The sequence below is a fragment of the Coturnix japonica genome, chromosome 3, assembly GCF_001577835.2.
Source record: "Coturnix japonica isolate 7356 chromosome 3, Coturnix japonica 2.1, whole genome shotgun sequence".
NCBI lineage: Eukaryota > Metazoa > Chordata > Aves > Galliformes > Phasianidae > Coturnix > Coturnix japonica.
This window is the reverse complement of record NC_029518.1, coordinates 80,959,333-80,973,192: the sequence shown is the minus strand read 5'-3', so window position 1 is coordinate 80,973,192 and position 13,860 is coordinate 80,959,333. Positions and strand designations below refer to the sequence as shown.

Here is a 13,860-nt window from a genome sequence, read left to right as displayed (position 1 = left end):
GTGCTCATTCAGAACAACCAATACAGGCTGGACCAATAGGAAATCCCCATGATGTTCAATAATCAACTGTATCAAGGGAACAGAAATGATATAGTATGGGAATTGTTGACTTTCTTCCCTTTTGACATCCAGTTTCAAACCTTTATTTTAATGTTCTATAAAACACACAAGTTGACTCTTCCACTAAATATCCTTGCAAGGTTTTGAAGTGTAATGTGGCTTGACATAAAAACGTGACTGGCATTTTCATCATTTGATTTATTTATACTTTGAGATTGCTTGGATTTACAGAGAATCATTTTACTTGGGTAAACCAAAGTACCAAGCTATCCATTGTAACTGCACTGTTTTAATTTCTTTAATTCAAATGGTTTGCTCTTTTAAAAATTATAGATGTTCTTCTTGTTATTTGATTTATTTTAGATTCTGTGTTCTTTGGAATTTGGGCACTGGATCTCAGAGGAACCATATGAACTTTCTTCCAACTTCCCAGCTGCTCCTGTAAGTTTAATTGCCCTTCAAACTTGTTAACATTCTTTTGTTTCTCTGAAAAATGATTTGGCCTGTACATAGGTTTTGTGAACTAGAATGGCATATAGAAAATACAAACTGTTAAAGGAAATGCCATAAGGAATTATTTTCTAGATCATCTAGTACTTTTCGAAGAATTCTGAAGAATTCTGAGAAACCTTTGGTATGAGAAAAAAATGCAAAAGATTGATTCACCAATAAAAAAATAAATAATTTGCTTATTTCTTAAGTACAAATGCACTTTAACTTATTTGATTGCTATCCTCACTTGAAAGTATGCTGAAGAGGCATGTTATTGACTAATGAGAAAATGTCTCAAGTCATGGTGTCAATGTTTTCAGTCCAGAAATTGCTGTGAGGATGTAAAATTACTGCAGGCTTCCAAAGTTTTGTTTTTTTTTTCCTGTCTTTAATTCTCACGGTACTGTGTTAACAAACTAATGAGAAACTGTTTTTGTTGAAGTGTGGTGTATCTATGCGGATCTAACTGTATCTGCACGTGTTGTAATGGGTTAAACAGTAATTTAATTTTGGATTTATAATATTCTAGCAGGTTAATAGTTGGTTGCTTTAACCACTCTGCCAAAAAGTTTTCATATTTTCTATTACACTTTTGCAGCTAGATAACTATTTTCTTATCTGCTACTTGTTTTTCATAGTTTCTAACAGGCTTTGATGAAAGAACATTTAATTGAGGTTGAATTTTATTATCTATATTTTTTTGTAAATTTATGTGTTCGAGATGAAGGTTTTATTTCATGATGTTAAGCTCTAAGTTCTCAAAGTGTAGGGAATCTGTAATAGTTTTCCTGAAATAAGCCCAAAGAAATTTATTATCTATTAGATGTTTTGTATATTTTCCTGAAGGAAAGAAGTCATTTTTTATATAGCAAATACTTGAATGGCAATGCTTAATGTGAAGAATGTATGAGCGTGTTCTTTTCTTCTGCATTTGTACAAAATAACCACAACACTATTTCAGGCCAAGCCGTTTTGAGTTTTCTGTTTCTTCTCAGACCACCTTGTCTCTTAAGTATGTTATCAGTAACAGCTTACACGGCATTCTTTGGAAGTGATTTCAGCTGGTGTCAGTTTTTAGATTCTGTTTACAGTTTTTATTCCCAATGCAGAACCTGAGAAGGGTGGAGAGATGGTAAGGAGATAAAATTAAAGGAGGTATGCATTGCTTGTTTGCAGGCCGCTTCTGTTGAGGAAAAAAAGTTGGTGTAGAAAGTCATAATTCCATCACCTTTCCAATCATTCCTTTCTTGAGTCATTCTGGAGTCCAATTGTAATAGATACCTTATATTCGAAGATAATATTATCATTTCAGTATGAATGGAGTTTACGTGTCCTTTCTTATTATTTCTTTTCTTCTTAAGAAGCAATATAGAAAGGGCTACTTTTATACTATTTATATACTTTTATATACTGTTTATTTGATTACAAGCAGGAACTAAAGAAGGGGTTATATTACTGTTGTATTGTAATTGTTTGTACCAAATCCAAAGAAGTGGTTGCAAACTTCTTCCTATAGTATTCCTTCTAAAATGCTCTCTTTTCACTTTGGCATTTCTAAACAATGGGATCTCATTTAGATGATTTGTAAAACTTGTAAAACACTGTAAAACTTACTCTAAAATTTTATATTCATGTTAATGAGTAACTACTCTGGTCTAATGGTTGACAACCCTGCCCATGGCAGGGGGATTGAAACTAGATGATCTCTGATATTCTTTTCAACCCAGACCTTTCTATGATTCTATTTAAAAAATAATTAAAATTCTTGTTAAAAAAATTGATCTGCTAAAGATCTAACACAGCATCTTCGATGATCTTCATAGAACATTCATCAGAAGGTACCTTTCTTCCCAGCAAACTGAAACTAAGCGTGCAGTATACAGTTACTTTTGTTTTCTTACTGAAACAATGTCTTTTAATAACCAGAAGTTGGCATCTTTTTTCTTTGCCAGGTGAAGCATGCATACTGTGCCAGATTCCATCACATTTTGTTAGAAGATTCTTTTAGACTATTGGGCTGAGTTACTGTCACAAATACTGGGAGTGTTTTCTTTAGTCATCTGATAAAATGCAGTGAGGAAGGAAGCACGTTCTTTCTATTCAATTTTATGAAATCATAAAATATCCTAGATTAGGAAGTAACACAACGTTTAGTTCAATGCCCTGTTCCAAGCAGATCTAATTAGATGAAGATACTCAAGGACTTGTCTGATTCACCCTTGTGGTATTAAACAGATAAATAGAAATCCAACTGTGTAGAATTTCCCAAATTCCAACTTTTGCTCATTGTTCCACTACAGTACACCTCCAAGGAGCGGTCTGGCTCTGTCTTCTCTGTGTCAGGTAGCTGTAGACAGCAGTAAGTTCTCCCCTTCCCCTTCTCTGGTCCAGGTGGAAAAATGCCATCTCTTTTTCTGTATGTCATAGGCTGTAGCTTCCCTACTAGATTGGTCTTTAATTTCATGAATTTCTAAGAAATGTCTTTAATTTTGTGAAGTGTTTTTTAGTGTGACATCTGCATATCCTTATAAGTTTCCAGAAGAAACAATAAATTACATAAATAGTGATAAATTACTAATCTTAGACACATTGAGATTATTGTGCACAACTCTTCAGATGATGACTGTCAATTTACGTTTATTAAATTTATTTAAAATCAGTTCATGAGGTAATACTAGAAGTATTTTTGTGTCTCTGATACTCCTTAGTAGTGCAGGTTTACATTTTCAATGAAGAAGAAAGGTGGTGTGTTGCAAGTGGTAGAGTACTCTGATGGCAGTTTTAATGACTTCCAGTATGAAATGTAGTTAAACAAACAAACAATAAAAAAGCAAACACTACCCAGTAGATTAATTTATTCACATTGTGTCATACACTGAGGGCCTACCTCTCCATGGAGAATTTTGAGGGGGGAGGGGTGAGAGGAGGGGACGCAAAACAACAGTAAGTTCTTAGCTAACCTTCAGATTTTTTTCCTCTTTTTCAAATGTAGGAATCTGTTTCTTAAGACACAAGCATAACTGAATTGCATCAAAGAACATAAACATGGTTTTTTGATTGTTTTTATGAAATGTTTAGACGGACCATGGTACCACATGATAACTGATCATGATAGACAACCAGGCATCTAGTGCTAATGTTATTATTTCCATTTATAAAATACTGGTCAGTTATTTTACAGGTAGTTGATAAGGAAATAAAAAAAGTGCAATCATCAGAACAATGTAAAGAAACTCAGACTATATTATAACTTGCAGGGATTTTTGTAAATTAAAGATAGTGATCAATAAACACAAACTGAAAAAAAATTGTGATTTTTTTACACGGCATTTTCCAAGATTAAATGCAAAGTCCTCTGTTAAATAAAGTAATAGAAACTATTGGAAAAAATCCCTGAACAAGTGTAAGAAGTTGTTTAAGAGGCTATGGGGGAAAGAATGTATTAAGTACTATATTAAGCTAATTACAGGATGATATATTTTTATGTACATAAACAGCAAACATACTCAGAGATAAATAGTTCTAGATCTAGGTAAGTTTTATATTAGAGTAATGTTTGAAGTTCAGTGATGAGGCAAAATGCGTATCTCTAAAACTATTTTAGATATTTTTTTCACAGTTCCAGTTATTTACTAACACATACTTAATATAAATGATCAGTAAAACACAGTCCTTCAGTTGTCTGACAGTTTCTTGGATATTCTTTTTAGTTAGTCATTTGGCCAAATCACTGTTATATCGGGTTGATGCCTTAGACTTTGTGTCTAGTTGAACAATGCGAGCTTTAACTGATCAAGACTATTGCAATTCAAGGATTGGAATGAGCTGATCTCTTCAGAACACTAGTGCATGTTTTCTGGGCTTGAAAATGAGACAAGTTGCAGGTGTGTTTATATGCTTGGCAAGTAAAGTCTTTGAAGACTATAAAATACATAATTCACATAAGAATGCAAATGCATTTAGAAATCTGCTGGTCGAATCATCATAGTTGTGGCTTTGAGAGAATATCCTGAGCCTTTCCAGTAGTACCACTTGATACCATTGAACTTGTTGTTGTTCTGTCGTAATGGATAATACATTCCATTGAGGTTAGAAGGACCACATGCATCAAACCACCACCCTGCAAGATCGGAACACAAAGATAAATACCAGCAAATGAAATTGTCAGTACAAATAATTTTTAAAGTAGCATACATGAAGATTTTAACAATTTGTTGTCCCAACATGAGAAACAAATCCAAACTCATGATTTTGAAGTATTAATATAAATGATTTACACCCAGCAAATAAGGAACGGTATTAATTACATACTCTTAAAGCTTAATGTCATTCCTAGGAGTTTAAAGTTGAAAAGGGAAGGTGTTCAATCTAGCTTATTGACGTCAGCTATTATTATCAATCCATGGGCAGAACTTCACTCCAACTGCAATGATATTGAGTATTCTTTGCTTTTCATCTCCCCTTTGGTAAATCCCTGTCCTTCACAGACGTAAATTCCTTTCTTAATTGTTTTTAGAGGATTAATTCAGTTATTTGTTTTGGTTCTGTGTGCGGATCAGTTCAAAACAACTGTATTGAAACTTGCGAAGGAGGAAAAAGCAGCCCAAACTTATTTTGCATCTTGACAGTCCTGACCTGTTAGTTGGTCATAAGGAAAATTTATTTTTATTAATAAGATAATATTTTTATACTTCTGCTATGAAGGCGATAATGTGCGTGTTCTGTTTTACAGGGCAGCAGTCCAATTATCTTTTTGAATAAACTGAAAGACTTTCTGTGCTTTAGGGAAACAAAGCATTTCTTAAGAGATAACAGGAAATAAAACCAGTTGTTTACATTACAGAACATGGAAGGCTAGATGGACAAATTATAGAGTGACTTGACGTAAAAACTTGATTGAAAACTCCAATAGCTTATGAACAATTACTGCAAAAGTGTAGATATCTCTCACATGGTTTACCTTAAATGCATTTATTGACATTTGATAATTGCATTGAAATACATAATTAAATACTTGTACCCTTCTGCAGCATGTACAATGTATTCATCGAGTTTGGGAGTTTTCTTCTCCATTGAATAGTTAGAGATTAGTGAGATCTGTGCCCAAAAGAATTAGTGACCATCTGAATCTCTAAAACAAATTTTGAAGTGCTATAATTGTTTTGATGTTTGGGACTCTGTTATCATTCCTTGGAAGAATGTTGCTCTTCTTAGTTTCACAATCACAGCCTTTCTTGAACCCTGGCTTGTGAGGCTGCTTACTTTTTTCTCCCCCAATTTTAACTTTTCATTTCACTCAACCTTTGTTGAATAATATTTGTCAAAGTATTTCATTTTGAGTCACCATGCTGGTGTTTCCATCAATTCTGGACTTCTTCGATAATGAGAATTTACTAAGACAAAATTATCACTATTTATCTCATAGACAATTCCAGTGCCAATAAAAATAGGAAAACTGAAAAACAGAAAAACATTCCTACCTCCTGTTAGCATTTGTGAACATTTGCAAATACATTTGTCATTGTCTGCATCCTTTGTGCTAAAATCATTTCCTGGTTGGCTTATACTACTTATTTTGCCTGCTGTCCCAGTAAGTCCTTTAAGGTGGATCCTGTAGAAGTGAAGAATGGAAAGACAAATACTACATTGAAGTTGAGCTACAAAATAATGATGAAATAGTTTGCAGTATATATCATGTTCAAATAGCTCAGTTCCCTTCTAGCTGATGTACTGTTGTGAATAACCATTCACAGCATTTTTTCACAACTGCAAATCCTCATCACATTATCTTGATGAACAACCTCCATTTGTAGAGATGAATGTTTTGTTCATGTCATAATGTAAGCAAACATTTATTCATCACAGTGGTTTTTAAAAATATGGCTTAGTAAAACAGGAGATTATAGTCAATGAATGTAAACTGAAAGGAGGGATTCTGACTAGATGTCAGGAAAACTGTTTTTACCATAAGCATAGGTGAGCAATGGAACAGGTCATGTAGCCTCCATCTTTGGAGGTTATGAAGGCCCGTGTCAATAAATCCTTGAGCAACCTAGTCTGATATGAAGTAGTTGGCCTCAAAACAGGTTCTGAATTCAATTCTTCTGTGGTTCTATGAAATTTTAATTTTATGAACCAACTCACAATCTTACAGCATTCAGATGTTTTAATGTTTTTTAATGTAATGAAAGATGCCTTTGAATGCTTTCTTCCTTTTTCTTTATTCATGTTAATCTATTCTTTAAACCACTGCGTCTATGATGCGTTCCATGTTTCATTGCATTTTAAAACAAAGGATGTATTTACTGACCATCATATTAGTTTTCAGTGGTTATTTTTTAGTAATGTAACATGACAAGGGCAATGACCTATTTCACAAAAATTGTCTTTCTAAGTATTTTAATACATTACTTAAAAAAAAAGTCTCTGCTGTTGATTCTAAATGTTCCCAGATGAAAAAACATTTGCTTTGGAGATGAGACAGCTGTGTACTGCTAAGGCATTAAGACTTTACATTCAGAGGGATGGAGAGACTGATGGTTTTAGATTGCTTTGCATGGGATACTTGAGTTGAAGTAACAGCTTCAGTTCACTTGGGTGTCAGATGGACTTTGTTTACATAATCTAGAAGTTAAGAAATCTTGGAGAAATGTAGCTAAAAATAAGCTATTTTTCTCTATCCAGTTTTGTGAATCTGCAAGATTCTTATGAAGAAACATTTCCTGGACCATGCAGTAGGAAATTATCAGTTATTCTGTACACTCTATTTCTCCTGCATGTTATCATACCATATGTACTGCTTTGACAGAGCCTGCAGAATGAAATATGAATTGCCCATATATTTCAGTTGTGACTGATACTATTTTAATTGTATAATTCTTTGATAATGTTTCATTTCTAACCAAACAGGTATGAAAAAAAAAAAAAAAAAGTTTTACATTTTGAAGTGAAACGGGAGTATAAACAAAATGTGCAATAAAAATTGCTTTCTTTAAATAACAGTTTTATAGGGAATGAGACTACTACTGAATAAGACTTTAAGAGACTGCTGAACTTTAAGGGTTATTATCTATTATTATCCTATGTTAATATAATTGGATAGATCTTCATGCCCAGAGCAGAAGATGGACACAGGATCTCTTTTTTTCTGCCCCTTTTCTCTGCAACTTCAGATGTGTTCTTACTTCTTGAAAATAGGGCACAGCCATCTGCTGGATTGGTATGTCTGATATTATACTATACAATCTATTCATCTTCATTTGTCTGTTTTATATTCACCCAGTGTGTGCTAGTAAATGTGCATTGTTTCCTTTGAAATGAAATATTTTCTTCAATGTTATAGGGAACATGTTAAAATATAACAAGCATGTAATGCGTGTACACAGTTTAAAATCATCATCAGTTCACTCCTTTAATTCAGTTCAATTTTCTCTGCTTACCTGTATTTTTGTTCTTCATTTGCTAAATAGAATTGGTCATACAAAGTATACGCTTCATTTCCTTCCCAGTCTTTCAGGATTATTTTAAGAACGTAGCGCTTCTGATTAGTCAGTTGAGAAACAAACTCATTTCCTAGCCAGTACTCCCCAGCAGGATCACCAAATCCCTGTAATTCAACACATGAAGCAGAGTTACTTAAATAGGCAACTTGCTTTTTCTCCTTTGATTTCAAAGAGATTCCTCAATCAGTTTTTAACTTCAGTGGTTTTCAGTCAGGTAACTCATAATTTTACTGGATCTGTGAAGGTTGATGATCTTTATATGAAATAATGTATTAGTATTACTTAATAGACTTGGGGCAAGCTGCCAGTGGAAACACAAATATATAAGTAACTCAAAAATGTAGATGTATCATAGAATAGTTGAGGAAAGAAAAATGAAGTTTCTCTTTAAAAACAAACATCGCTCTTGTATAAATTGTCAAAGCAGACTTACTACTCTGACATTTTCAAAATGAACAACTATGGATAAAGATAACTTTCAAAACCTGCATACATTCTAAGGATGTTATTTGTATTACTTTATCATAGAAAATTTCAGATTATAATATCCAATATTAATGCCTCCAAAAATATTGCTTACTATCTTGTACTCTTTCCATGTCCGGTGAAAATCCACACTGCCATCTTCACGTCTCTGAAGAACTGTCCAACCTCCTCCACTGCTTTCCATGTCACAGTAGGCCTACCAAAGTAATTATATAACAGTGTAAGTTCATGTACTCAAGTGAAAATGAAAACAGAGAGCTTATGCTTTACACAGTTCTCCATCCTGGACAGTTTTAAAATATGCAGTGTGTTAATACACATTAACACATTAAGCTAAGAGTACTTGTTTTCATAATTTTTATAGAAATTATTTCTGGTATCCCAAACAACCTTCCTACCAAAATGATTACTGCTGCTTGTCACTGTGTTCCTATGCATGCTCTTGAATCATGACTGAGTTGCACTGAAGCTATATGTCTTTCCCATCCTTTTCCACTAGAGTTGTTCTTATTAGCGCTAGTGGTGAGACACTGGAACAGGTTGTGCATACCCCCTCCCTGGAAGCATTGAGGGGTCTGGAGCACATGCCTTATGGGGAGCGGCTGAGGGAGCTGGGATTCTTCAGTCTGGAGAAGAGGAGGCTCAGGGTAGACCTTATTGCCCTCTATAATTACCTGAAGGGAGGTTGTTGTGAGCTGGGGTTCTGCCTCTTCTCTCATGTAACTGGTGATAGGACTAGAGGGAATGGCTTCAAGCTGTGCCAGGGAAGGTTCAGGCTGGATGTTAGGAAATACTACTTCTCTGAAAGAGTGGTCAGGCAGTGGAATGGGCTGCCCAGGGAGGTGATGGAGTCACCGACCCTGGAGGTGCTCAAGGACTGTTTGGACGTTGCATTGAGGGACATGATTTAGTGAGAGCTATTGGTGATGGGTGTATGGAATGGATGATCTTGTAGGTCTTTTCCAACCTTGGTGATTCTTTGATTCAAGGCTGGGCTGGATGGAGCTCTGAGCAACCTGGTTTAGTGTGAAGTGTCCCTGCCTATTGCAGGGGGTTGGGATTACATGATCTTAAAGGTCCCTTCCAACTCCAACTCAAACCATTCTATGAACTGGTAGATGTGCCAAAAGAGTTTTTGAAGGGAAAGCAAGCTCTCAGAGCATATTAAGCATATTGGTTTTTCAACAAGTTGCAATGTATTGTAAATCCAAAGTAGGTGCTGTATGTTGAAGTTGTGTATAGCCTCTGTTCAACATCAAAGAATTGCGCAAATTCTCATAAAGATAAAAGAGGGAAGAAAGTGAGCTGGATCAAGAATTAGTGGTTAAAGTATGTCATGTGAATGAAATTTGACCAAAAGCAGAAAATTTAATTTGTATTGCTGCATGCAATTTCTTATACATGAACTTTTTTTCACTAATTTAATGACTGGTAATGGTTTGGTAATCGCATAGAACGCTTAGTAAAAATAAAAATTACCTTTAAAAGGAGAGATAAAATTCTAAAGTTTAGATATAATAATGATAAATCTGTTTTAAAAAAGCGAATAATGTATGTATAAAAACTGATTGTCACCGGAGGCTGTTAGATAATGATATAATGCCTTAAAATAGCAAAATATTTTAGTTCCAATATGATTGCAGTATTCTCGAAGTGGATGTCTTAAAATGGGTACTGGCTCTAATAGGAATATTTTGTACGTGGATGGCAAGTTGGTTGACTTTTATAGGCACCGTGTGCTCTTTGTGATAAATACTGTGGTAGTGATGGTAAATTTTTTTCTAAAAGTGGAAACCAGTTTTAGTGGGAACTGCAATACAATATAAAAAACTTAAGAGTAGACTTTCCTCATCAAAAATAATGGCATGAATTGTAGGTAAACTTAATCATATATTTTTTCCACATTCATCTGTAAGTGGTTCCAAAAGATGCCAGTTAGATGTTCAAAATAGAAATTATTTTCTTTATTGGTTGGAAAATATGGCTTAGGGAAAGGAATTAAATGGTTTACATTGTTGCTGTTTAGTGTCATAATAGCTGCTGTGAAAGCTGAGTTGGTGAGTGATGATTATTGTTGTTTGAGATTTCAATATATGATTTCTTACTGTTGTACTTTACAGTTTTACACTTGCCCCCTTGAAATAGCTAAAAAGTTAATATTATTTTTACCATCTTTAAGTGTAATAACATGAAACATCTTGCTTACAGACTTGACCGGTACTCTATAAATTTATATATTTATAAGTATTATAAAGGATGGAGAATAGCCTGTTTGGCACAATGAAGATTAAGGAAAAGATTTGCTTAATTTAAAACAAAAATAAAATGCTGTGTTACTCAGTAGATGGAATAAATTCTTAATGATCTGTGTGAGAGATCTAGGAAGTATTTATTTGTACTAAAATTAAAATTCATTTTTCAGTAAAATGATACACATTGGAGGCTTTCTATGTCATTTCTAAAATACAGCTCTTCTGACCTTTCTTCCTAGCCTAGGTTTTATATTCTAAAGGAAGAAATGTAACATTTAATAGAACTAGTAAAAATAGATACCAAGATTAGGCAGGCAGCAGGAGTCTTCAAACAGTTGCCAAAATGAATAAAGAGATTAGCATCTCAAATTACAACAAATTGGCAGGGTACATATATATAGTTTATCTTTTGTACTGCTTCAGTACTTGCAGTTCTAGCAGTTGAAGCACTGTGAAAGTTGGCCTTCTGTGATGAACTGACAGTTTAAGTGAAAAAAAAAGGGTAACTGATATAACCTATCTGGACTTCTTCAAGACCTTTGACATGAGCCCACACCACAATCTCATCACTAAATTGGAGAGATATAGATTTTAAGGTGAATACAAAATTGGTTGAATGGTCACAGCCAGAGGGTTGTTGTTAATGGCTCTGTGTCCAGGTGAAGGCCAGTGATGAGTGGTATTGCCCAGGTGTCCATCTTGGGACCAGTGCTCTTCTACAGCTTTATCAGTTCCACAGAAAGTGGGATTGAGAGTATCCTCAGCAAGTTTGCTGTTAACACCAAGCTGAGTGGTACAGTTGGCACAACAGAAGGGAGGGATGTCATCCAGAAATTTATTCATGCTGAAAACTGGGCACACAATAATCTAATGAGGTTTAACAAGACCAAGTGCATTTGAGTTGGGGCACTCCTAGATATGTGTACAGAGTAGAGGAAAAACTATTTGAGAGCAGCCCGATCAAGAAGGTCTTAGAAGTCCTGGAAGATGAAAAACTTAATATGAACCAGCAGCGTGGGCATGAAGCCCAGAAGGCCAACTGCATACTGGGCTGCATCAAAAGAGAGGTGGTGAGCAGGGTGAGAGAGATGACTGTCCCCCTCTACTCTACCCTTGTGAGGCCCCATCTGGAGTACTGCATGAAGGTAGTAGGGGGGCCACAACTCAAGAAAGATGTGGAGCTTTTGGAACAAGTCCAAAAGCAGACCATGAAAATGATTAGAGGACTGAAGCACTCTTCCTATGAAGAGAAGCTGGGGGAGCTGGGCTTGTTCAACCTTGACAAGGCTCAGGGAAGAACTGTTATCAGCCTTCCAGAAATTAAAAAGCGCTTGTAACCAGGAGATAGATCAAATTTCTACACAGGTAGACAGTGATAGGACAAGGGGGGGAACAGTTTTGAATAAAAGAGTTGTGATTTAAACTAGATATTGGGATTTTTTTCACTGAGAGAGTGGAGAGGTGCTGGAACAGGCTGCCCAAAGAGGTTATGGTTGCCCCAGCCATGGAGGTATTCAATACAGATTGGATGCAGCCCTGTACAACCTGGTCTAGTGCCTGATTTAATGGCTGGCAACCCTACCTGCAACACACAGGTTGTAACTAGAGGATCTTTGAGTTCCCTTTCAACCCCATCCATTCTATGATTCCGTGAGAGCTAAAAACAACTGCTTTTCAACTTCAGCTGAGGATCAGTGCTATATTTTATTTTTAAATACTGTAGGATACATATAACCAGAAGTAGTCCCTATTCCAAATATGTAAGTGTTCAGGCTTGTCTATATCACTTTCTGCAATGAAATCTTGTTTAAAGAAAATGGCTTATTGGAAATGTATGAGTTCTGCAACAAAAGCCCTGCTCAGTGGTGGTGGGAATGGGGAACAGCTCTGCCACTGTTTTGAAGATCTGGGGCACTGTGTTGGTAATGGTCATGGTAGTGGTTAAGCCTAACATAAGGGAGTCATCCAGGCTCAACTGTTCTGTCTAACTATAATCAGGAGGTTAAGTGGCTCAAGTTACTGCTGTAAACATGAAGCTATTAACTTTTCATGAGTTTGCTTCTGCCGTTTTTCCTTATGTCAGCAGTCTCTTGCTGTTTTTCCTCTGTGTTTTTAAAAGGACTTAGCTTTTGTCCTGACGCAGAACAGGAAAGTTTGAAAATATTAATGGAATGAAATAATTGTCTTCCTCTCAGCTCATGTGCGTTACTTTAGTTTTATATTATGATGGGAGACAAATGAGTGGAGTGGGATCAGTTACACAGATTACACAGAAGTTGTTTATAAGCTTGTTGAGAGGTCAGAAGGTGTTACAAGAGGAAAAGATGAAAACATAAACAGCAGAGCAGCACTTTTGGCAAATGAAAAAGGTCATTCTGTTTCCTGGTCTGAGTGGCTATGAACAGTTGAAAATGGTATAATGTGTTGATTATCCTTAAACCTTCACTTCCCTGTGACAACTCCTCTTATGCATTTGTATTTGTATATTTAAAAAAAAAAAAAAGCCTGTATCAGATCAAAACTTTTTAGTTTCTTATTTTTCTTTTCATATAGTAATTCAAGCTTTTTTGCTTGTCATTTCTATTTTATTGTAAGTAGGCAGAAGAAGATGAAAATTCTTTTAAAGTTTACTTAAATTTCATTGGTGTGTTGAAACTGGTTTATTTTAGCCTCTTGAATCACTGCTGTCAAAATGTTACAGGTGGTTTATTTTGTTTTGTTTTATTTTTTTGGCTAAGTGTTTTAGGCCTTCATGTTCAAAGGTAAAGCATCCAATGCTTTACAACCTAGGAAATCGGTTCAGGAATGAAGTACTTTTGGTCTTAGTTTTGTAGAAGTTTGAGTCACTTTAAGTTCTCAGATGATATAAATTGACTAAAAATTTATGACTTTGCAAACGCAGCGTCTCTGACACTGAGAAATTACCATTCTGTAATACAGTATGCTTTTAAAAAATACTGATGTTCTTTGTATTTGAGAATAAAATTAGAACCAAAGGTAAACACTTGAGGCAAATAGTATTAGGAGATTCAAGAAATGTAGCTTGTCCTGAGATGTCTAGGAAAGAC

The 13,860-nt window shown here is 35.1% G+C and overlaps 2 protein-coding genes across 4 annotated transcripts in view; one reads left to right on the top strand and one right to left on the bottom strand.

Moving 5' to 3' along the window:
• MCPH1 (microcephalin 1) overlaps positions 1–13,860 on the top strand; it is a 108,779-nt gene that overhangs the window by 32,110 nt on the left and 62,809 nt on the right. The window contains exon 11 of the mRNA XM_015859299.2: positions 424–501. Coding sequence (XP_015714785.1) covers positions 424–501 — 78 coding nt within the window. The remainder of the gene's footprint in view (positions 1–423; positions 502–13,860) is intronic.
• Positions 3,170–13,860, bottom strand: part of ANGPT2 (angiopoietin 2) — a 40,321-nt gene continuing 29,630 nt past the window's right edge. For all 3 annotated transcript variants that reach the window (XM_015859296.2, XM_015859295.2, XM_015859297.2), the window contains 4 exons: positions 8,635–8,736; positions 7,992–8,158; positions 6,033–6,163; positions 3,170–4,672 (listed from right to left, as the gene is read on the bottom strand). In XM_015859296.2, the coding sequence (XP_015714782.1) occupies positions 4,512–4,672; positions 6,033–6,163; positions 7,992–8,158; positions 8,635–8,736 (561 nt within the window). In that variant the 3' untranslated portion in view covers positions 3,170–4,511. The remainder of the gene's footprint in view (positions 4,673–6,032; positions 6,164–7,991; positions 8,159–8,634; positions 8,737–13,860) is intronic.